This window comes from Chenopodium album, chromosome 26, assembly GCF_948465745.1.
Source record: "Chenopodium album chromosome 26, dcCheAlbu1.1, whole genome shotgun sequence".
NCBI lineage: Eukaryota > Viridiplantae > Streptophyta > Magnoliopsida > Caryophyllales > Amaranthaceae > Chenopodium > Chenopodium album.
In genome coordinates, this window is record NC_137859.1 from 21016376 (window position 1) to 21039790 (window position 23415).

Below are 23415 nucleotides of genomic sequence, written 5' to 3' on the forward strand. Positions count from 1 at the left end.
ATTCGACAAGAAGATGCAGAGACACTTCATGAGTATTGGGAGCGGTTCAAAAAGCTATGTGACAGCTGTCCTAACCATCAGATTAGTGAGTAGTTGTTAGTGCAATACTTTTATGAAGGGCTCACGGAATTAGATCGGAACCTAATTGATGCTGCAAGTGGCGGTGCATTGGTTGATAAGACACCCGCGGAGGCGAAGACACTGATAGCAAACATGGCAGCAAACTCTCAGTATCGTGGAGGTCGAAATATCAAGTCCAGTTCTGTCCGTCAAGTTAATGAAGTGGTGAATTCTAACCTCGAGCAACAATTAGCTAAACTCACTTCCTTAGTAGAGCGAGTGATGATTGAGAAAGGGCAAGAAAAAGTTTGTGGCATATGTTCGACAGTAGGGCACCCAACTGATATGTGCCCTACTATGCAAGAAGAACAAGTGAATTCTGTTGCTGGTGTTCAGGGGCAACAAAGACGTTATGATCCGTTCTCTCAGACTTATAATCCAGGGTGGAGAGATCATCCAAACCTGATATATGGCAATGTTCAGCAGCAGGCAAGCAACTCCAACCTCAGACAACCAGCTTTCCAGCAACAACAAGCATCTAATCCTCCACCTGGTTTTCACCAACAACCGCAATATCAGTCGCGACCTCAAAATCAGCTAGTTTCCCAGCCACAATCTGGTAGCATGTCTCTGGAAGAAATCGTGAAGGCAATGGCTGACAACACTTTGAATTTTCAGCAAGAAACAAGAAGTGGACTAAAGAACTTAGAGAACCAAGTTTCTCAATTAGCTAACACAGTGGAAAAACTCCAAGCTCAGAATTCTAACAAGTTGCCTAGCCAACCAGAGAGAAATCCGAAGGAGAATGCAAGCGCCATATCACTTAGAAGTGGCAAGCAGCTGGAGGTTCCAGAAAAAAGCAAGAGTGAAACGCTAGCAGAACACCAAGAGGAACAGGAGACTGTTGTTCCAGAAAAAAATGAGCAGCCCTCTAAGGTAAGTGATGTTGTTTCATCCAAAACTGACCATTTTTCTTCTTCTGTTCCTTTCCCTAGCAGGTTAACTTCTAAGGATAAGAAGAAAGAGATGGAAAAGGAGGTGCTAGATGTATTTCGCAAGGTAGAGGTGAACATACCTTTACTAGAAGCCATTAGACAAGTGCCGCGTTATGCAAAGTTTCTGAAGGATTTGTGCACTAACAAGCGAAAACTGAATGGAGATGAGAAGGTCAGTGTAAGTGAGAATGTATCTGCAGTTTTACAGAGGAAAATTCCTCCCAAGTGCAAGGATCCAGGTATTTTTACTATACCTTGTAGAATAGGTAACACGAGATATGAGAGATGCATGTTAGACTTAGGAGCTTCTATTAATGTGATGCCTTTATCTATTTATAAAGCTCTGAACTCAGGACCTTTAAAAGATACTCGTGTGATTATTCAACTTGCTGACCGTTCTAATACTTATCCCTTAGGAGTGATTGACGATGTCTTAGTACAAGTAAATGAACTTGTGTTTCCTGCTGATTTTTATGTGTTAGATATGCCAAATGATGAATCCTCTAATGCAACGCCAATCTTATTAGGGAGACCTTTTCTAAAAACATCTAGAACCAAGATTGATGTTCATAGTGGGATTTTGACCATGGAATTTGATGGGGAGGTTATCCGATTTAATTTATTTGATGCCATGAGATACCCCTCTGATTGTGAATCTGTTTCTAGTATAGATGTTATTGATACACTAACTGAGCAAGTATTTTTTCTCTCTGGTCATGATGCATTAGATGTTGTTTTGACTGAACTTGTGGAAAAAGTGAAATACACTAACCTGCAGGAACATTTTGAGCTTGAAAATGATGTCAAGGAAGCTTTCTCCTCCTTGGAAGTGCTTCCAAATAAGCAAGGAAGGTATGCAGATAAATTTATGAAATTGCCTGTCACATCTAACAGACTTTTACCTTCTGTTGTACAGCCACCTGTAGTGGAGTTAAAACCTCTGCCTGACCACTTGAAGTATGCATTTTTGGGAGAGAATGACACTCTTCCAGTCATAATCGCGAGTAACCTAACTCCGACTCAAGAGCAAAAGCTGGTGCAAGTTCTCAAGGAGCACAAAACAGCTTTAGGGTGGACAGTTGCGGATATTAAAGGGATTAGCCCTTCTATGTGCCAACATAGAATTTTATTAGAAGAGGGAGCTAAACCTGTGAGACAAGTGCAGCGACGACTTAATCCACCTATGATGGAAGTAGTAAAGAAAGAAGTATTGAAGCTTCTTGAAGTAGGGGTGATATATCCTATATCAGATAGCCCTTGGGTCAATCCCTTGCAAGTGGTCCCGAAAAAGTCGGGAGTTACGGTGGTGGAGAATGATAAGGGAGAAATGGTTCCTACTCGAGTGCAAAATAGGTGGAGAGTTTGTGTAGATTACAGGAAACTTAATTCTATGACTCGAAAAGATCATTTTCCCTTACCCTTTATTGATCAAATGGTAGAACGTCTTGCTGGTCATGCTTATTACTGTTTTCTTGACGGATATTCAGGTTATGTGCAGGTTCCTATAGCTCCGGAGGATCAAGAAAAAACGACGTTCACATGCCCGTATGGCACATTTGCGTATCGTCGTATGCCATTTGGATTGTGTAATGCTCCAGCGACTTTCCAGAGATGTATGGTAAGCATTTTTTCAAATTACCTTGAAAACTTTATAAAAGTTTTCATGGATGATTTCACTGTACATGGCTTCTTTTGATAATTGCTTAGAGCATCTCACTTTAGTTCTTAAACGTTGTCTTGAAACTAACCTTGTGCTTAATTCTGAAAAATGTCATTTCATGGTCCACAAGGTATAGTTTTAGGCCATATTGTGTCTTTTGAAGGAATAAAAGTTGATAAAGCTAAAATAGACCTTATTTCTTCTCTGCCTTACCCCGCCTTTGTGCGGGAAGTTCGTTCTTTTCTTGGCCATGCAGGTTTCTATCGCAGGTTTATTGAAGGATTCTCTAAGATTGCGCAGCCACTATGCAGACTACTCCAAAAGGATGTGGAGTTCCATTTTGATGAGGCCTGTAAGCAAGCATTTGACAAGCTGAAAGACAAGTTGGTCACTGCTCCTATTCTACAACCTCCTAATTGGGAGCTTCCGTTCGAGCTGATGTGCGATGCTTCTAACTATGCTGTAGGGGCAGTGCTAGGTCAGCGAGTTGGAAAAGTTCCCCATGCTATCTACTATGCTTCGAAGACATTGGATGCGGCTCAAGTTAATTATACTACAACTGAGAAAGAACTTTTAGCTGTAGTTTTTGCTTTAGAAAAATTCAGGTCTTATTTATTGGGTACTAAAATTGTTGTGTTTACAGATCATGCAGCGCTAAAATATTTATGGTCAAAGGATGTATCAAAACCTAGGCTAATACGTTGGATTTTATTGCTTCAGCAATTTAATGTTGAAATAAAAGATAAAAAAAGGTTCTGACAATAGTGTTGCTGATCATTTGAGCAGGTTAATTGTTGTAGCAGATGAAGGTAAAGCTCCAATTAATGAAGAGTTCCCCGACGAGCAACTTCATGCTTTGATCTCAGGAACTCCGTGGTATGCTGATTTAGTGAATTTTCTTGTATCCGGGAAATTTCCCGTAAGCTACACTAAAGCACAAAAGGACCGGATGCGAAGCATAGCAAAATACTACATACGGGATGACCCGTATCTCTGGAAGTATTGTGCTGACCAATTGATTAGAAGGTGCGTACCTGACTCTAAGTTTCTTTCAATACTAACTTTCTGTCATTCTTATTCATGTGGTGGACATTTCGGGCCTAAGAGAACTGCACGCAAGGTTTTAGAGAGTGGATTCTACTGGCCATCTATATTCAAAGATGCATATGAAATTTGTAAGACTTGTGATAATTGTCAAAGAACAGGTACACTAGGTCCTAGGAATGAAATCCCCAAACCCCCATTTTAATATGTGAAATTTTCGACGTTTGGGGTATGGATTTCATGGGACCCTTCCCCTCTTCTTTTGGTTTTCAATATATTTTGCTAGCTGTAGACTATGTCTCGAAATGGGTGGAAGCTATAGCCACCCGTACTGATGATTCTAAAGTTGTTGCAGAATTTTTGAAATCAAATATCTTTGCTAGATATGGATTTCCAAGGGCCATCATCAATGACAAGGGTACACACTTCTGCAACAAAACAGTAGGAGCTCTGTTAAAGAAGTATAATGTGTTTCATCGAGTGTCCAATGCGTATCACCCACAAACAAATGGACAGGCAGAGGTTTCCAATCGGGAAATCAAGTCCATTCTCGAGAAGACTGTGAATCCAAACAGGAAAGATTGGAGCCTCCGCCTTAACGATGCTTTGTGGGCGTATGGAACAGCTTATAAGACACCAATTGGGATGTCCCCTTACAGGCTAGTGTTCGGCAAACCTTGTCATCTTCCAGTAGAATTGGAACACAAAGCCTTTTGGGCTGTGAAGCAATGCAATATGGAGATGGATGCAGCCGGTGAGCAAAGGAAACTTCAGTTGCAAGAGCTAGAGGAAATCCGAAATGATGCTTTTGAGAACACGAGAATTTATAAGGAGAAAACTAAGGCATTCCATGATGAGCACATCACAAGAAAGACATTTACAGTGGGACAGAAAGTTCTCTTGTACCATTCTCGGCTTAAACTTTTCCTGGTAAACTCCGTTCTCGATGGGTGGGGCCGTTTGTTGTTACCAAGGTGTATGACCATGGTGCGGTGGAGATTCGTAGTGAGGACACGGGGAAGGAATTCAAGGTGAACGGTCATCGACTCAAGCCGTACTATGAGGGTTATCAGGTCCAAAACGTTGAAGTGATGGAGCTGGAAGTTCCAAATTATGACAACTAGCATGCAGAAAAAGCGTCGAGCTAACGACGATAAATAAAGCCCTATTGGGAGGCAGCCCAAATTTATTTTGTTTGTTTTTGTCATTTTATTTTCAAGTTTATATTTCTGTTTTCTTCCATCAGCTTCTAATTTTTTTTAAAGCCCTTTATATTCTAGAAACTAATTCTACTCTGATTTTGTTTTTGCATGAAAGTGAAATTGACTGGAACACAACCAACTGCTGGTGGAGTCAAGTTGAGCTGAAACAACACCTGTCCATATCCGAAAGTGTTTGCAGCATGATACTGTGGGCAGACCAAGCTTAGGGGATGCCATCAGGCCAGGCTAGCTACACAATCAATGTTCATAGTTTGCCAACTGCATCCGGTGAGCTCGTTTCCTTCTCTCTATCTATTTCTCCCCTTTATTCATCCTGTTCTTATATTCTTTAAGTCACCCATTGAAGGCAATGTGTGAATTAAGCTTGGGGGGAGTGCATTCAGCTTTGTTTCTTGGTATGGTATTGAGTCTGGCAGTTTGTATTTGGACAATGCTTTGCATATATGATTCCATATCCACTCTACAATGCTTAACTTTGGCTTATAGACTTGTATGTATGCAGAAAAAAAAAAATTTTGAAAAAAAAAAAATGATTTCTTTGAGCAGTCACCAGCCTGATGGAAGTCAATATTGTGGTGTTATAATAAGAAAGAAATTATTTAGGCATTAAGCTCTTTGCACCACATAAGCTAGCTGGAAAAGCTTACAAATGACATGAGCCATTAGTAAAACCGATTTGAACTGTATTAGCCTACTCTATTGATTACCTATATGAGTCATGTTCTGAAAAATAAAATGAATCTTTTCCCTACGTTCAGTAGAGCACATTGAAGGATTGCAGTGGATTGTTGCTATTATAATGATGATTTGATCAGGTGGTGTTCATTTATTCAAAAAGTTTCATATTGAAGGCTCTGCGTACCAATGTACGGGCTTAAAAAAAATTAAAAAAAATTAAAAAAAAAAATAAATAAATAAAGCCCATATATGTACGTGTGATGTTTATGTGTCTTGATTGAGTAACTCGAGTTAGTAAATCCTTAGGGGTATCTTAACACCTGGTGCCTTGGGCCAACTGGACCGGGAGTCACTGGGTTGCTTGACAGATACATGGCATTAAGAGTCATGAAACACAAGAAAAAAAAAAGAGAAAGATTCAAAGTTTGCGGGATTTTATTCTGTATACATGATGATTATTATTGCTCTACTATTCTTACTCTGCAAACCGCACTTTACCTTGTCCCCATTTCCGTGAATCAAGTCCTAATGATCTTTTGAGTTATTCAGCTACCTTGTTGATGGAAACTAGGCTGTGATTGTTTTAAGAGTTCATATGTTGGTTCATGAATCCTTGAAATTAATTTTCTACCTGCATATATACTTGACTTGAAGTTGTTATTGAGCAAAGTGGATTGATTGGAACATGTCAAGTTGCCAATTGTTATATCATCAAGAGTCTAGCTCCTTTGTAATTTCATATTTTTGCTTGAGGGCAAACAAAATTATAAATTTGGGGGAGTTTGATAGAGTCGTAAAAGTATATTATTTTTATAGATTAAACTCTTGATTTTATATCGACATTTGATGATTTAAGAGTATTATAAATATTTTCTTTCCCGGATACGAGATACTACTATTTTTATTTATTTGTTTGTAGGAAAGAAGAGTATGGTAGCAAAATGCATTTAGCCACTACTTGGATCAAAAGAAGCGGAGGTCATAAGACTAAATTAAGTCACATAATTTAAGCCCAACAGTATTTGAGTGCAAATAGACACATGGGCCTTGAGGTACTCCAAGGTTTCACTCAGCAAAGCAAAAGAAAATTGAGTGGGAAACTAAGAGTTTCATTCACTCGTAAACCATGGAGCGATTTGTGCGGGTATCAATCATAACAATAGAGAAGATAGAGATGGAATTGGATAATTATTGGAGCAAGATACCCGGAGCTGCTGAGAAGAATCGAAGACTAGTATCTTATCTTTCGGAGGGGAGTTTTTGGGATTTATCAGATCCATATTTTTGGGGATTTTTCTGGGCTAGGTTTCACCAATAAATGGAGGAGTTTATCTGAAATAGAGGGAGGACATCTAGCAACGAACAGAGAGCAGCAAAGCGAAGAGCTTCATATAAGCAAGACGGACTAGAAGGCAACTCGGTTAAGTTTGTGTTTACTCTGATCGATTTTCACTGGAAGATTTGGTACTGCATTTTTGTTTTCATTTTTTTCATTAAATTGTGAGTCATGGTTTATCTTGAAGTAGTAGTATTAATTTTGCTGTTGGAGAATAATAATGAAAGTCAATGCTTTCACTTTGCTTTCTTTGCTTGAATGCGACAGTATACTTAGTTAGTATACAATTCAATTTGCTAGATTAATTTAATTGTTAGTTCTATTTTCGTTTATTTGTTTTGTTAATTAGTTTGATTATGATTTTTATGCATTATATTATAGCTACCTCAATATTTGATATGTCAGGCTAAATTATTAGGGAGGTAGGGAGATTAATTATGCATTGGATTATTTGATTGTGAGAATTGATATGTTGTAGTCCTTGAGTATTATGTTTATATTCTTAATTGGTTTGATAATCCGCTTGAATTACGAACTAGTTGATTATGTTTGAGACCGACCATCTTTAGTATAATTTGTTAGTTTGACGACTAGAATTTTAGCTTGTGATCCGTAATTGTCCTAGCTAATACCATTAGTAGTGATTAGGTGTTTGATTGGTGACTAAAACTTGTCTCACACCTAAGATTATCAACCCTTTGAGTTGCACAAGTCCGAGCTTGTGAGACTCGTGGCTTAAGTTAACTACTTCTTTGTTATTAGTGCGGCTAATTAATCGAGTCTAGAGATCTTGTTCTAGATTATTAGTTAGTTAGACAATATTCCGAGAGCTTGTTTGGTATATATGCAATTAAGGGAAGTTTTGAATGCTTGTTTGTGTTCCTTGGTTAACATTAAGATATTAATGTAATTCGTATAATTCGATGAGCAACAATTGATACTCCAATGCTATAATACATCTCCCGATTCCCTATTTCATTATTTTTGATCTTATCGTATTTTAATTTTTATTAGTTTACTTCTCCGTGCTTTATTTGTTATTTAGTCAGTAGTTTATTTATTAGATAATATCATTGTTTCTTCAAAACAGGGGTTTCTAACTTACACAAGTAATAATTTGATAATCCAATTCTCTGTGGGATCGACCCTAGCTTACCCTACTACATTTTAGGAGGTTTTAGTTAGGTTTATATTTGGTAGACACGCGACAGTCGTACCAAATCCAAATCTTGTAGTTTAGTTTAGTCCTTTAGTTAGTTTAGACTTTCTTCCTTTCTTAGCTTCCTTTCTTTTATTCTTTGATTAGTTTAGCTTTTATTTTCTTTACTTGTATATACTTTTTGCTTAGTTTAGTGTCCTTTTATTTGTTTTCTTTGTTTTGAAGTTACTAACCATTTTCTTTGTTCATAGTTTCTTTTATTTCTTTTTCTCACTTGGTTTCTTGAAGAAGCTTTTGGACATGGAATGCAACGAGGTGGTTTTTATTTGCTTCGTTTATTTTTGGTAAGCTTGGAGCCCGGTGAGACCTTTCTTATTTTTCTCTTTATTTTCCTTGGTTGCATAAAATAGGATTAGTTTAAGAGAAGTTGAATGGTTTGAGGATGGATGCTTGTTAACACGTAATGTGTTTGGGATCGATGACGATGATGTCGATCGATCACTTGTTTGTCGATTGGGATTCTTATGTGTTTAACTTGCTTTCTAGTCCATTTCATACTATTTCTCCTATTTTTCCTTTTCTATGTCTCCATTTCTTTTCTTTTATTTTCTTTTACTTTCCTTTTCTTTTATTTTCTTTTACTTTTCTTTTTATTTGTGATGAGATTTTGAGGCGTTATTTTTCATTTTTCTTATGAAATGAACTTTGTACATTGGACTTGTCTTTTGCATGATTTTCTTCCTAGGTTGTAAAGGTATGCACGGTTTGAGACTATGTTTGGTTGACTCTAGGATAGGTGTATGCTAGGGTAGTTGGTTTGAACTAGGAGGATCATGAAGCCGGATTCTACTTGTTTGTGGCATGCTTGGTAGTTGCTCCCTATAGTCAATTTGACACCATTGTTGAGTTTTTGCCACATCCTTGTGAGGTTACTTGTTTTTCTAGCCTTCAACATTCTTTGTATGAACGGCGTGGATCCTTGAATATGCAAACCTAATCTAATAATGCTTGATGTATGATTCTTGACCCGAGACCGAACTATCTAGGAAGGACAAAGGCACATTTTTCGGGGTGGTATTTTTCATTTTTGTTATATTTTGTTTTTTCTTTATTTTTGGGTTTACATTTGCCTTCTTGCAACCATTTGAGCCTTTTCGCTTCTTTTCAAGCCACATCTTTAGTTATTTGACCTTTTGTTTCATTTTCTACATTTCTTGGTTTTTGTGAAGCAAAATGATCATTTGAGATGGAGTTTGTGGTGGTTGAGTTGGAGTTTTGGTTTTTATGAATGCAAGTTTGTGATATCATTTTCTTTGTGAATAATGGCAAATATTTGAGAAAAGCCGTCTTACTTCATAAAAGGCATGGAAAAATAAGTTGCTTATAGAAAAAGCCGTCCGAATTAAGTAAAAGGCAAGGACATTGCATTTTCAAGTAAAAAAAACACAAAAAATTGAAAAAGTGAAAAATTCAAAATATTTTGATGTATTCTTTTCTGCTTCTAAGCATTGAGGACAATGCTTCATTTTAGCTTGGGGGAGAAGCGTGTACGCTTTTTGTATATATTTCTTTGTGAGTATAGCTTCAAGTAAGCTTGGGGGTGTTGTTTTTGTTTGGTAATTTCTTGATTGTGGTTTTAAGGATTGGTCACCCTTTTGCTTCACTTTTTAGGAAAATCACCAAATTTTAAATTTTAGCCTACCTTCACCCTTTATGCCTTGCGTTACAACCTTGGGGAAAGACCTTTCGACCTAGATAGTTGAGTCATTATTGGGGGGAGGGCATCATGGGTCATTGCCTAAGGAAAGGGGATGCATAGTCAAGATTGTCGAGTAGCCTAAAAATAATTCTTTTTCCGGTTCCTTCGAGAAATCATTAGGATACTCACTAAGGGGAGATTTGAGACTAGTGGGGAGAACGCGGTAAGATTGTTTGGGATGAACGTGGATTGTGATGTCTAGTTCCTATGCCTAGCATACTCTATGTTTCAATCAACCTTAGATATTTTGAAAAGTGCATACCTTAACTACTTGAGAAAGATTGTCATTCATTTGCATTATAGTCTTTATGTGAGTTCATTTCGCAAAGGTTTGTTTTCATTTTCTTTTCTTTTATTTTCATGGTTTGCCTCATTGATGTTTTGGTGGAGAGTTATGGGTCAAACTCTTAGGAGACCCTTACGAGACCTCACTCGTCCTCATAGGCGACTTTGGGGTTTAGAGGGCTTGTTGTAGCTAAAAGCAACCGTGATTCCTACGACAGTGAGTCTTAGTGTATATTCTTATCTTGAGTCATTCTTTTTCATTTTCAATAAATTTTTCACCCTTGTTCTTTCTTGCTTTGTGACAAAGGAATAAACGCGTAGTCAATTGTCTATCCCTAGATCAAATATAATTTATACAACCTAAACAAACCTAATACGAGTATAAGGCAAGTATAGGGGTCGAACCACAGAGAACGGTTAAACACCACCAAATGTTATCAACAATTAAGCTAGTCCGGAATAGGAGATAAATAAACTAAAGTCTAAATATGCTAAAACAAGAAATAAAACATTAAGGGAAATGGTTTAGGTATAGAATTCACTTGAACAAAAACAAAAGCATAGAAGTTGAATTAATTATGAACTAAACATGCTCAAATATCGAAATAAAAAGAGTCCAATCTAGCCGCCTTCCGGGGTCAATTGGCTTCTCCTAACATATCCTCTATGTTTCCACATTAGAACCATATACTAGGAGGTACTATTAAATAACAATCGATAATAATGAACCTTAGCTAAGTCAACTTCCGTTCCTTGTTAGCAAAGATTCACTCTCAATCAACTAACAACATGCATTTTGCAAGTAGATTAAAGAATATCAAGCGTATAAAGACTTTAATCACAAATAAAGCAACTCTAAACCTAGAACATGCTCAAGATCCAACTACACCACAACCATCCCCTTAATGGAGAAATTACTCACTAATCATGATAATAACAAGATTAATTAACAAATAACCAAGAATCAACATGATTAACAAGCAATACCAACAACTAAAATAATAATAAAAATAAAGCAATAAAAATAGAGGAGAGAGAGGTAGAGATTCTCATTGATTGAAGATGTAAATCAATAGAAAAGATGATCAATTTCTTCTTCAAAATCCAAGTTCAACAATGGTGAAACCCTCACTTTCTCTCTCTAAACTACCCTAACCCTAAGCTAAACCTAGAGAGAGAAGCTCTCCTAAAAACTAATTAGAGAGTAGAATAATAGATGGATGATAAGTTCCTTCTAATTACCCCAAAAATGGGTATAAATACTAAGCTAAGGAAATAAGAAAAATAAATAAAGAAAATAAAAAGAAAATAAAAAGAAAAATAAAAGAGAAAGGAAAAAGGAAATAAAAATAAAAAGAAAAGAAAATAATTAAAACCCAAATCCCCCCAAAACATCAGACCCCCCTCCTTCTTCGATTCTTTAGCTGCTCAAATGGGGTTTGATCCCCTGCTACACGCCTCACCAATTCCATCATCAATCGTCCTCATCAAATCAACATCAACGGCATTTGTTGCAGCTTACTCCTCTCCATCAATCGTGGCCATTCAATTTCAATAAGAACCCTCATTCACACGCAAGTCACATGAGATTTAATGGAAACGAGGAGCGGCCGCACAACCCAAATCGGAGCGTCCACTCCGAGCTTCTGCCTCAAATTGGCGAATTCGAACCAAAAATGGAGCGACCGCTTCGACATAGTTGAGCGCCCGCTCTAGAGGGTATCGAAATTGGGGGCGAATTGCTGCGATTTGCTTGCTGCTACTGTTAGAGGTTGTTGCTGGCGGCTGACGGTGGTTCAATGGTGGTGATTGGAGGTGGTTTGGTGGCGCTGCTATTGCGGTTGGTGGTGCTGTGAGGGTGGCAGTAGGTGAGTGAACTGGTGGTTGGTTTTGGTAAGGTTGGAGTTGCGGGTTGGTGTTGTTGATGTTGTGTTATGGATGTGGTTGCGAGGGCTGGTGTTGATTGTTGTAATTGGGGTTGTTGGTGGTGTGTGGGGTGTGTGTGTATGGTGAATTTGTTGTTGGTTTAATGCTGTTGGTTTTGCGTGGCGGGAGCAGGGGAGGAGAGTTGGAGCAAATTGGTTTGTGGTGTTGGGCTGGTGTGGTGGAGGTTAAGGTGTGGGGTGGTGACGGATAAGCTGGCAGCAGAATTAGGGAAGAGCAGCAGCTTGTGCATTTGCCTCGAACCTCGGACCTCGAACCTCCGACCTCCAAGCACGATCCTACACAACCAAATAAACATAATGGAGAATCGGGACATAAAATAAGATAAATAAAATATAAATAAATAAAAATGAAAATAGAAAAAGGACGAAATAAAATAAAACCAAGACAAATAAAATAAAATAAATGATATAGAAATAAATAAAATAAAATAAAATAAAATAGGAAAATAGACTAAAACTAATAAAATAAAGAAAATAAAATAAAACACACCAAAATTACCCAAAATAAACTAGAAACTTTATTAAAAAGAAAACAAGAGAACAAAAGGAAAATAAGGGAAATAAACACGGAAAAGACTCTAAAACTACTCCTTAGGAGTTACATAAATGTCACTCATCAAATTCCCCCAAGCTAAACCTTTGCTCGTCCTCGAGCAAAGCTAAGACAAAAGAGAACAAGAAGGAAGTATTGTAAGCAAAAGAAACAAAAATAGAAACAAAGAGAAAGAATGTACACTAACTCACTGTCGTAGGAATCACGGTTGTTTTTAGCTACAACAAGCCCTTAAAACCCCAAAGTCGCCTATGAGGACGAGTGAGGTCTCGTGAGGGTTTCCAAAGAGCTTACCCCACAAATCTCGACAAAAGCCAAGGCAAGGCAACAAAAGGAAAAGGAAAAGAAACACGAAGAGAAAAAGCAAAACACAAGCTCATATATGGACAAGAGATAAGGACAAGTACTAATGAATGCAAACCTTTCTAAATGGACAAATGTATGCACGTTCCAAGATGTTAATGGTTGATTGAAACATAACACATGCTAAGAATAGAGAACTTCTTAGGACTCAATCCACCCTAGCCCCAACCAATCGGGCCACGTTCTCTCCACTAGCTTCAAATCAACCCTTAAGCTAGCTTCTCAAGATTCCACGAAGGAACCGGGAAAAGATAAAGAAATGAAAAACTTTGAGAAAGTAATCCCGACGTCTCAACTATGCATACTCTTTCCATAGGTTTGAAGTCTATCTCCCTCCACCGTTCTTTTGACCTAACTCACTAGAGTCTAAGGGTCTTTTTATTGGTTGTAACGTAAGGCTAAGGGTTAAGGCGGGGTAAAAATTTTAAATTTGGTGATAATTCCTAAGTGAAGCAAAAAGTGCGGCCGACACTCAAAAATAACTCAAGAATTCACTAAATATCAAGCAAAATACCACTAATGCCATTCCCCCAAGCTTATTCAACACAAACACACAATATTCCCCCCAAGCATGAACAAAGCATTGTCCTCAATGCTTAAACTAAGGAAGAAAATGAAACCATCTAAAATATTTTTGTTGTTTTTGTTTTTTTTTTCTTTTCAATTTTTTTTCTCTTTTTTTTTTAACTTTATTCATTGTCCTTGCCTTTTTCAAATTATGGACGGCTTTTTCTTGAAACTTCATTTGATTTTCATGAATTGCATCATTCATCACAAGCTCAACTTTAACCAAATCTCAAAGTGCTTCTTGTTTATGATCAACATTCTCAAAACTCAAACCTCACATGCCAATGCTTCACTAACTATAAGGGTTAGTTAACATAGGCCACTAGGTTTGTAATGCGGTTTAAACAAGAGCGGGAAACATAAGGCTCAAACTGGTTAGCAAGTAGGTTTATGCAAAATAGAAAATCAAATTTGTAACAAAATAAAAAGAAGATAAAGAAAAATGAGAAAGAAATTCCCTTTTCCTCCCCTAGAGTGCTTCGGTCACGATCTTGGGAGCTATAAGTCAAAACAAGGATCAAGACATGCATAGCTAAGGATCCAAATGTGCCACACAACAAGGTGATGAAGGCTAGAACAATGTTACCTCACGCGGGATTATAACTAAGCAAATACCAACTAAGGGTACCAAATCCACTATAGAGAGAAACACCATCTTACCACATACCCGTGAACTAAGGCTTCATGGCGCCCTAAAAGTTCTTAACCCAGCTACCTTAGCATGTAATATCCTAGAGTCAACCAATGACACTCTCAAACCGTGCACACATTAACCACTTAGGAACAAAGGCATTCAAGAGTAAACAAATCCAAAAGATATAATGTCCAAAATAAGAACAAACAAAACACATTTTGCTAAACTTGTTTTGAAGTAAACAAAAATATTTTTGGATTTTCCAAAAGCGTGAAAAACATGGAAATGCATATACTCAAGTGCATGCCATGTATGAATCAACATCCCACCAAACATGATAGAATACCCTCCCCCAAGCTTGAATAAAACCAAGCTCTCAAATCATAAACGATGAAACCAAGGAGGGGAAAACAAGGAAAAATCAATCCAACATTACCAACACATGATCTTCAAGTCACAATAAGTAAGAGAGAGAGGGAATAGAAGGATATTACCAGATATGGGATAAATGCAAAATCACACAAAAAACTGAAATAACCTCATATGAGCCACACTCTCTACAAATAAGGCTTGAATTCCACATGATAGGTAAGTTGAGGCACATTTCCTTGATTCTTGATCATCACCAATGCGCAAGAGTATATCAAGTTGTGTACCTAGCAAGGAACACAAACACGTCCATGAGAGAAAATCTAATCTAAAAACAAAAGAAAATGAAAGTAATAAAACACGGGTTACTTCCCGCAAAGGCTTGTTTAACGTCCAAGCGAGACCGCTCTAGGAAATAATAATTCAACGCACGCAAGAGCTTGTCAAATGCACTACTACACATTTCATGGGGGTGTAGATAGACAAAAAAGGAATAAGAACGTGCAATCAAATCATTGCACGTAAGTGAAGAAGGAGATGCCAAAAGAAAGAAGAAGAAGGATCGAAAGGAAACTCAAGAAAGTAAGAAGTAGAAGAAGGAAAAGAAGAATGGAAAGAAAAGGAAAAAGGCAAATCCTCATCACAAATTTTTTTGTTGGCAAAATTCCTCTTTTCCTCAACAATGATGGAAGGAGGGACATGAAAATCATCCATAGAGGGCGGCTCCATAATAGGATCTTTGAGATACGAAGGGAGAGAAAAAGGGTAAGGAAGGATGTGGTCAAACCTTAGAGAAAAAGGGATATGAGAAACGGGAAAAGGGGTAGCTACTCCCTCACCACAAGGCCTCACATCGCCAATGAGGGCATGAAAATCAATCATAGAGTCCTCAAACAAAGGGCACTCACCATCTACACCTCCCTCAAGCTCTAAAACTCCAAGGGGATCAACCTTATCCTCCTTTTCACCACAATAGACAACTTTTCCTTCAACTGTCTCAAAACCCAAGGTCCCAAAATCGTGCATGAATGGAGGTAGATTCATCTCAAAATCATCTAAGTCCCAAGAAGCGTTCTCGATGAAATCATCCAATAATCTATAAGTCCTCATATGACTCTCGAAAAATATGTGGGACATTACCTCAAAAGAGTCTATATACTCGTAGATTGAAGGGTCAGAAACATACACTTGAGACTCATCAAGATGGGAAAGAGGATTAGGATTTTCAAAATCAACACTCTCTTCATTCTCTACTCCTTCACCATCACTCGAATGCTCTCTAATGGAATCCTCACTCATATGGGGAAGAGAAGAAAAAAGAAGGGCATTTTCTTGAGAGTTGGCTAATTGGAGAATTTGGCTCTCAAGTATCTTCATTCTAGCTTCCACCTCCCTATTGTCAACTTCCCTCATCTCGTTATACCTCTCCATCATCTCCATTATCTTCAATATCTTCTCTTCCTTCAAATTTTCCATAGAATTACCCTCATAAAAGGATTCATTAGAAGCATAAGGAAAATCATTTGTAAGAACAAGAAGATGAGGAGGGAGGATCATTCACATTATATGCATGAGCATCATCATATTGGGGAAAGGGGGCATAATCAAGCAAATGAGATTCATTATCAACAACACGAGAAAAAGAGTTGAAATCACTTGTACTAGGTTCACATATAGGATCACAAGACAAATCATGGGGATTCATGCCACCAATAAAATTATTATCACATTGAGAATCAAAATTAGCAACATTACATGCCCTATTTGCGTACATCCTTAGCGAACCGTACAAAAAAGCTCCAAGCACTATGAACCGTTAATGCTTGAAATTCACCATTAAACCTACTTTCAACTTCATATCTCGTTTGTTCATTCATGCCATAATAACAAATCTCACAAGCTTCACAAGGATTACAACCACTATAGTTCAAAAACTTTACAAGTCTATGGAAATAGACATAAAAAGGCTCACCATCATATTGAGGAAAAGAAAAACGTGCCATTTTTCAACAACAAAAACAAAACAAAGAGAACAAAAATAAATCAAAGGAAAAATATATACAATGGACTAGTCTCAATAAGACAACACAACGGTAATGGAAGCCGTTCCCCGGCAACGACGCCAATTTGACAAAGGAATAAACGCGTCGTCAATTGTCTATCCCTAGATCAAATACAATTTATACAACCTAAACAAACCTAATACGAGTATAAGGCAAGCATAGGGGTCGAACCACAGAGAACGGTTAAACACCACCAAATGTTATCAACAATTAAGCTAGTCCGGAATAGGAGATAAATAAACTAAAGTCTAAATATGCTAAAACAAGAAATAAAACATTAAGGGAAATGGTTTAGGTATAGAATTCACTTGAACATAAACAAAAGCATAGAAGTTGAATTAATTATGAACTAAACATGCTCAAATATCGAAATAAAAGAGTCCAATCTAGCCGCCTTTCGGGGTCAATTGGCTTCTCCTAACATAGCCTCTATGTTTCCACATTAGAACCATATACTAGGAGGTACTATTAAATAACAATCGATAATAATGAACCTTAACTAAGTCAACTTCCGTTCCTTGTTAGCAAAGATTCACTCTCAATCAACTAACGACATGCATTTTGCAAGTAGATTAAAGAATATCAAGCATATAAAGACTTTAATCACAAATAAAGCAACTCTAAACCTAGAACATGCTCAAGATCCAACTACACCACAACCATCCCCTTAATGGAGAAATTACTCACTAATCATGATAATAACAAGATTAATTAACAAATAACCAAGAATCAACATGATTAACAAGCAATACCAACAACTAAAATAATAATAAAAATAAAGCAATAAAAATAGAGGAGAGAGAGGTATAGATTCTCATTGATTGAAGATGTAAATCAATAGAAAAGATGATCAATTTCTTCTACAAAATCAAAGTTAAACAATGGTGAAACCCTCACTTTCTCTCTTTAAACTACCCTAACCCTAAGCTAAACCTAGAGAGAGAAGCTCTCCTAAAAACTAATTAGAGAGTAGAATAATAGATGGATGATAAGTTCCTTCTAATTACCCCAAAAATGGGTATAAATACTAAGATAAGAAAATAAGAAAAATAAATAAAGAAAATAAAAAGAAAATAAAAAGAAAAATAAAAGAGAAAGGAAAAAGGAAATAAAAATAAAAAGATAAGAAAATAATTAAAACAATAATTATTTAGCTGCTCAAATGGGGTTTGATCCCTTGCTACACGCCTCACCAATTCCATCATCAATCGTCATCATCAAATCAACATCAACGGCATTTGTTGCAGCTTACTCCTCTCCATCAATCGTGGCCATTCAATTTCAATAAGAACCCTCATTCACGCGCAAGTCACATGAGAATTAATGGAAACGAGGAGCGGCCGCGCAACCCAAATCGGAGAGTCCACTCCGAGCTTCTGCCTCAAATTGGCGAATTCAAACCAAAAATGGAGCGACCGCTTCGACATAGTTGAGCGCCCGATCTAGAGGGTATCGAAATTGGGGGCGAATTGCTGCGATTTGCTTGCTGCTACTGTTAGAGGTTGTTGCTGGCGGCTGACGGTGGTTCAATGGTGGTGATTGGAGGTGGTTTGGTGGCGCTGCTGTTGTGGTTGGTGGTGCTGTGAGGGTGGCAGCAGATGAGTGAACTGGTGGTTGGTTTTGGTAAGGTTGGAGTTGCGGGTTGGTGGTGTTGATGTTGTGTTATGGATGTGGTTGCGAGGGCTGGTGTTGATTGTTGTAATTGGGGTTGTTGGTGGTGTGTGGGGTGTGTGTGTGTGGTGAATTTGTTGTTGGTTTAATGCTGTTGGTTTTGCGTGGCGGGAGCAGGGGAGGAGAGTTGGAGCAAATTGGTTTGTGGTGTTGGGCTGGTGTGGTGGAGGTTAAGGTGTGGGGTGGTGACGGATAAGCTGGCAGCAGAATTAGGGAAGAGCAGCAGCTTGTGCATTTGCCTCGAACCTCCGACCTCCGAGAGCGATCCTACACAACTAAATAAACATAATGGAGAATTGGGACATAAAAGAAGATAAATAAAATATATATAAATAAAAATGAAAATAGAAAAAGGACGAAATAAAATAAAACCAAGACAAATAAAATAAATAAAATAGAAATAAATAAAATAAAATAAAATAGGAAAATAGACTAAAACTAATAAAATAAAGAAAATAAAATAAAACACACCAAAATTACCCAAAATAAACTAGAAACTTTATTAAAGAGAAAACAAGAGAATAAAAGGAAAATAAGGGAAAATAAACACGGAAAAGACTCTAAAAATACTCCTTAGGAGTGACATAAATGTCACTCATCTCTTTGTTTTGCTCGAGGACGAGCAAAACTTTAGTCTGGGGGAATTTGATGAGTGACATTTATGGCACTCATTTGATCTCTTTTGAATGAATTTCATTTCATTTTATTACTCTTTTCTTTAGTTTTCCTTAGTTTTATTCTTATTTTCTTCATTTTATGCTTTTTGTAGTTAGTTTCTCTATTTTATGCATTTCCTAGTTTACTTGTTATTTTTCCCTTTTACTTGCTTTTTATCTTTTGTTTGTAGGTTGTGATTGATTGTCCAAGAATTCCCAAGCTTCCTCTCTATGGTCTTTCATTGTTTTTCATGCCTAATGCTTGTGCAAAGAGTTTCAAGTCAAAGGGGGATCCAAGGAGCATGCTTCATGGCCTTGTATATGCTCTTCTCATGGGTTATATTCTTCAAGAATTCCAAGGAAGTTGCTGCCTACCTTGTCCTTCATCATCATCATCTAGGATGTGCGCACCACTTGAGCTAGGAAAAAGAGAAGAATTGGGCTATACCCAGTTTGGTGCGGGCGCACTCGGGGAGTGTGCGGCCGCACATTAGTCGAGTGCGGCCGCACACCTAGTGCGTGCAGGCGCACCTTTCTGGGTATGTTCCCGTGCGCGCCACTCTCTCTCTTATGTGCGACGGCACCGGCGAGGGTCTATTTTTGGGCGTCAATACTGACCTCCTCTTTGTATATATAGTTATTTCCTTCTATTTTTGAAGAAAAATGCTGGACATTAGAATTCATTTTGTTAGTTTTTTATTAGAATTCTAAAGAGAGAAACTCAAGGATTGAAGAGAGAGAAATTCAAGGTTTTTGGTTGATTGTTCAAGAATTCTTCATTGTAATTGATCTTTAGATCAAAGTTTGCAAGGATCTTCTTTTTTATTTCAATACAAGTTTGATTTCAATTGATTTCATTTGTTTTCCATATTATTGTTGATTGATTGAAGTTTGTTTGATGTTTGATTGAAAATTAATTGAAGTTTGATTGATGATAAGTGATATTTATGTCACTCCTAAGGGTAGTGTTTAGGTTAATTTCGTGTTTATTTTTCCCTTATTTTACCTTTTATTCTCTTGTTTTCTCTTTAATAAAGTTTCTAGTTTATTTTGGTGATTTTGGAGTGTTTTAGTTTATCTTCTTTATTTTATTAGTTTTAGTTTATTTTCGTATTTTATTTTATTCTACTTGCTTGCGTAGTTTTAATTATTTTTAGTTTAGTTTTATGTCTCTTTTATATTTTCTATTTTATTTCATTTTTTTATTTATTTCTATTTTATTTATTTTATTTTATTTGTCTTGGTTTTATTTTTATTTCGTCCTTTATTTATTTTCATTTTATTTTATTCTTATTCTTTTTCCCAATTCCTTTCTCGGGTTTGTGTGTAGGGTCCCGGGTTTCATGTCAAGTGAGTTCGGAATTCGGGGATGAAACAAGTGTGTGCACATTTCCTAGCTTCTAGCTGCCCCTTATCCATCACCACACTCTTCCTATCTATTCCCCTTATCCTCCACCACAACAACCTCCTCTGCTTCTCCCCTGCTCCCTCACCTCACAAACACAACACCACCGCAACAATCTCTCACCTCCCCTGCTGCTCCAGCAGCACCGCAGCCAGCACCACAACACCACTCACCTGCTGCCACCTTCACAGCACCACCAACCGCAACAGCCGCGCCACCATTCTCACTCGCGCAACCCCACAACAACCACCAGCAATCACAACCGCATCAATCAAACCACCAACAACACCAGCAGCAACAACAACGAACACAACCCACAGCGCCAGCCCCTGCAGCCGCGCCTAGTAGCGTAACCAACACCACAGCCACCGCCAAAACCGCCAACAATCACCACCAAACCACCTCCGATCACACTAATTTCCAGCCACGCATTCCCACAAATTAACCCATGCTTCACCTTGCACCAATTACAGCAGCCACCACCTCCAATCACCAACACTGAACCACCATCAACAACCACCGCAACAGACCAGCCCGCAGCCCAGTCGCAAACTCCAAATCAGCCCGATTTCGACTCAATTCACAATACCCTTTAGAGCGGACGCTCACTCCTCTGAAGCGGCCGCTCCATTCTTGGTTCAATTTCACCAATTTGTGGCAGAATATCAGAGCGGACGCTCCGATGAGTATGAGCGGACGCTCCGATGAGTATGAGCGGCCGCTCCGAGTTTCGCGTGTGAGATTGTACGGATTAATGAATTTGAGCGGCTGCGATTCCTTCCATTAATCCAAAGGCTAAGAATTCGGTGATGCTAGATGATGATGATGTTGATGAACGGTGGTGAGGGTGGCTAAAGATGCGTGATGTCTGATGATGGAAGCAGAGTAGCCACGAAATGAAGGGGGATGAGGGTCTGATGTTTTTGGGAGAATTGTGGGTTTATTTTATTTCTTTTTCTTTTATTTTCTTTGTTCTTTGTATTTTCCTTTTCCTTTTCTTATTCCTTTCTCTTTTATTTTTCTTTTTATTTTCTTTATTTATTTTTCTTATTTTTTTTAGCTTAGTGTTTATACCCATTTTCTAGGGTAATTAGGAAAACTTTTCAATCACCAATAATTTTATTTCTACTCTCTAATTTAGTTTTAGGAGAGCTTCTCTCTCTAGGTTTAGATTAGAATTAGAGTAGTTTAGAGAGAGAAAGTAAGGGTTTTTCCATTGATGAACTTGGATATTGAAGAAGGAGCTTGATTGAATCTTTGCAAATCTTCATCTTCAATTAATGAGCAACCTCTTACTCTCTTTCTTTGTTTTTGTATTTAGTTTTATTTGCTTATTTTGATTTTCCTTCATTGCTTGTTGATCATGTTGATTCTTGATTATTTGTTGATTAATCTTGTTATTATCATGATTAGTGAGTAATTTCCCCATTGAGGGGATGGTTGTGGTGTAGTTGGATCTTGAGCATGTTCTAGGTTTAGAGTTGATTTATTTGTGATTAAAGTCTTTATATGCTTGATATTCTTTAATATACTTGCAAAATGCATGTTGTTAGTTGATTAAAGGTGAATCTTTGCTAACAAGGAACGAAAGTTGACTTAGTTAAGGTTCATTAGTATCGATTGTTATTTAATAGTACCTCCTAGTATATGGTTCTAATGTGGAAACATAGAGGCTATGTTAGGAGAAGCCAATTGACCCCGGAAGGCGGCTAGATTGGACACTTTATTTCGATATTTGAGCATGTTTAGTTCATAATTAATTCAACTTCTATGCTTTTGTTTGTGTTCAAGTGAATGCTATACCTAAACCATTTCCCTTAATGTTTTATTTCTTGTTTTAGCATTTTTAGACTTTAGTTTATTTATCTCCTATTTTGGACTAGCTTAATTGTCGATAACATTTGGTGGTGTTTAACCGTTCTCTGTGGTTCGACCCCTATGCTTGCCTTATACTCGTATTAGGTTTGTTTAGGTTGTATAAATTGTATTTGATCTAGGTGTAGTCGTTTGACGACGCGATTATTCCCTTGTCAATTGATTTTTGATTGATTGTTGACTTGATCTTTGATTTCAAATATGTTGATGATGAAATTGATGATTAGTGTAGTTTTGATCTTGCTTTCCATGGCTAGTGAGTAGTTTTCTCGCTAGGGAAATGGTGAAGCATGTTTGAGTGATGGATTAGAGTAATTTGGGGATAATTAATGGAGTTGATGATATGATTAAATTTGGTTGATAATTCATGTGCATGTGTGTAATTGATTGAAGCTTGGCCATCTTTAATTGGTGCACTAGATTGCATTGTAAGCTTGCTATGATACGGACCATTGATTAGTAACTTGCAATTTCTCGATTGAGGTGCCTTGTGACGTTTCCTAGGTAGTGTTTAGCGTAGTCGACGCTAGTTAGACCTCTAGGAGAAATACCTTGGTATGCTCTTTTGGATACATGATTGATCTTCCTTCATATCACTTGACTTTGTTGGTTTGACCTCCCAAATTACCATTCTCCATTACAATTACATGTGGATCCATTACCCTAGTGTCTTTTATATTGATTTTATACAAGTTCTTTGCGTCATTTAGCTCTAGCTCTAGTTTCTATCATAAACCCCGCATTTGACTTCGGAGAAGCTTGATTTAGGCAATATACATTCGACCTCCATTCCTTTAGGTTCGACCTTGACTTACCACTACACTTCTTAGGGGCTAGTTGAGTTATAAATTTTGTTTGATAGGATGGGATGGTAGCCCAACGACTTACCGTTCTTCATCCCATCAAACACAAGTTCACAAGTATTCGATCTGCCAGAATTTTAGATTATTTTTTTATCTGTTTAAGCCTCGAATTAGGGTCTTATTTATAGGGAATTATTAGGTTTAGGGTTATGAGCATTTTGCCACGGCAGGTGTCACGCGCAAGTAAATAGTCTGCGCGCGGATGACGCGCGCACCTATTTGTCTTGCGCGCAACTCTATAGTAAGATTCG

At 37.6% G+C, this 23415-nt stretch overlaps 1 protein-coding gene across 1 annotated transcript; it reads left to right on the forward strand.

Annotated features, from left to right (window-relative positions):
- The first annotated feature begins 202 nt into the window (after positions 1 to 202).
- On the forward strand, positions 203 to 19873 carry LOC145618182 (uncharacterized). Its single transcript, XM_081672969.1, has 3 exons — positions 203 to 2673; positions 2972 to 8499; positions 19213 to 19873. Exons 1-2 carry the CDS (start codon positions 214 to 216, stop codon positions 3089 to 3091), a joined length of 2580 nt encoding a protein of 859 aa, XP_081529095.1. The 5' UTR covers positions 203 to 213; the 3' UTR covers positions 3092 to 8499; positions 19213 to 19873.
- Positions 19874 to 23415: the final 3542 nt, after the last annotated feature.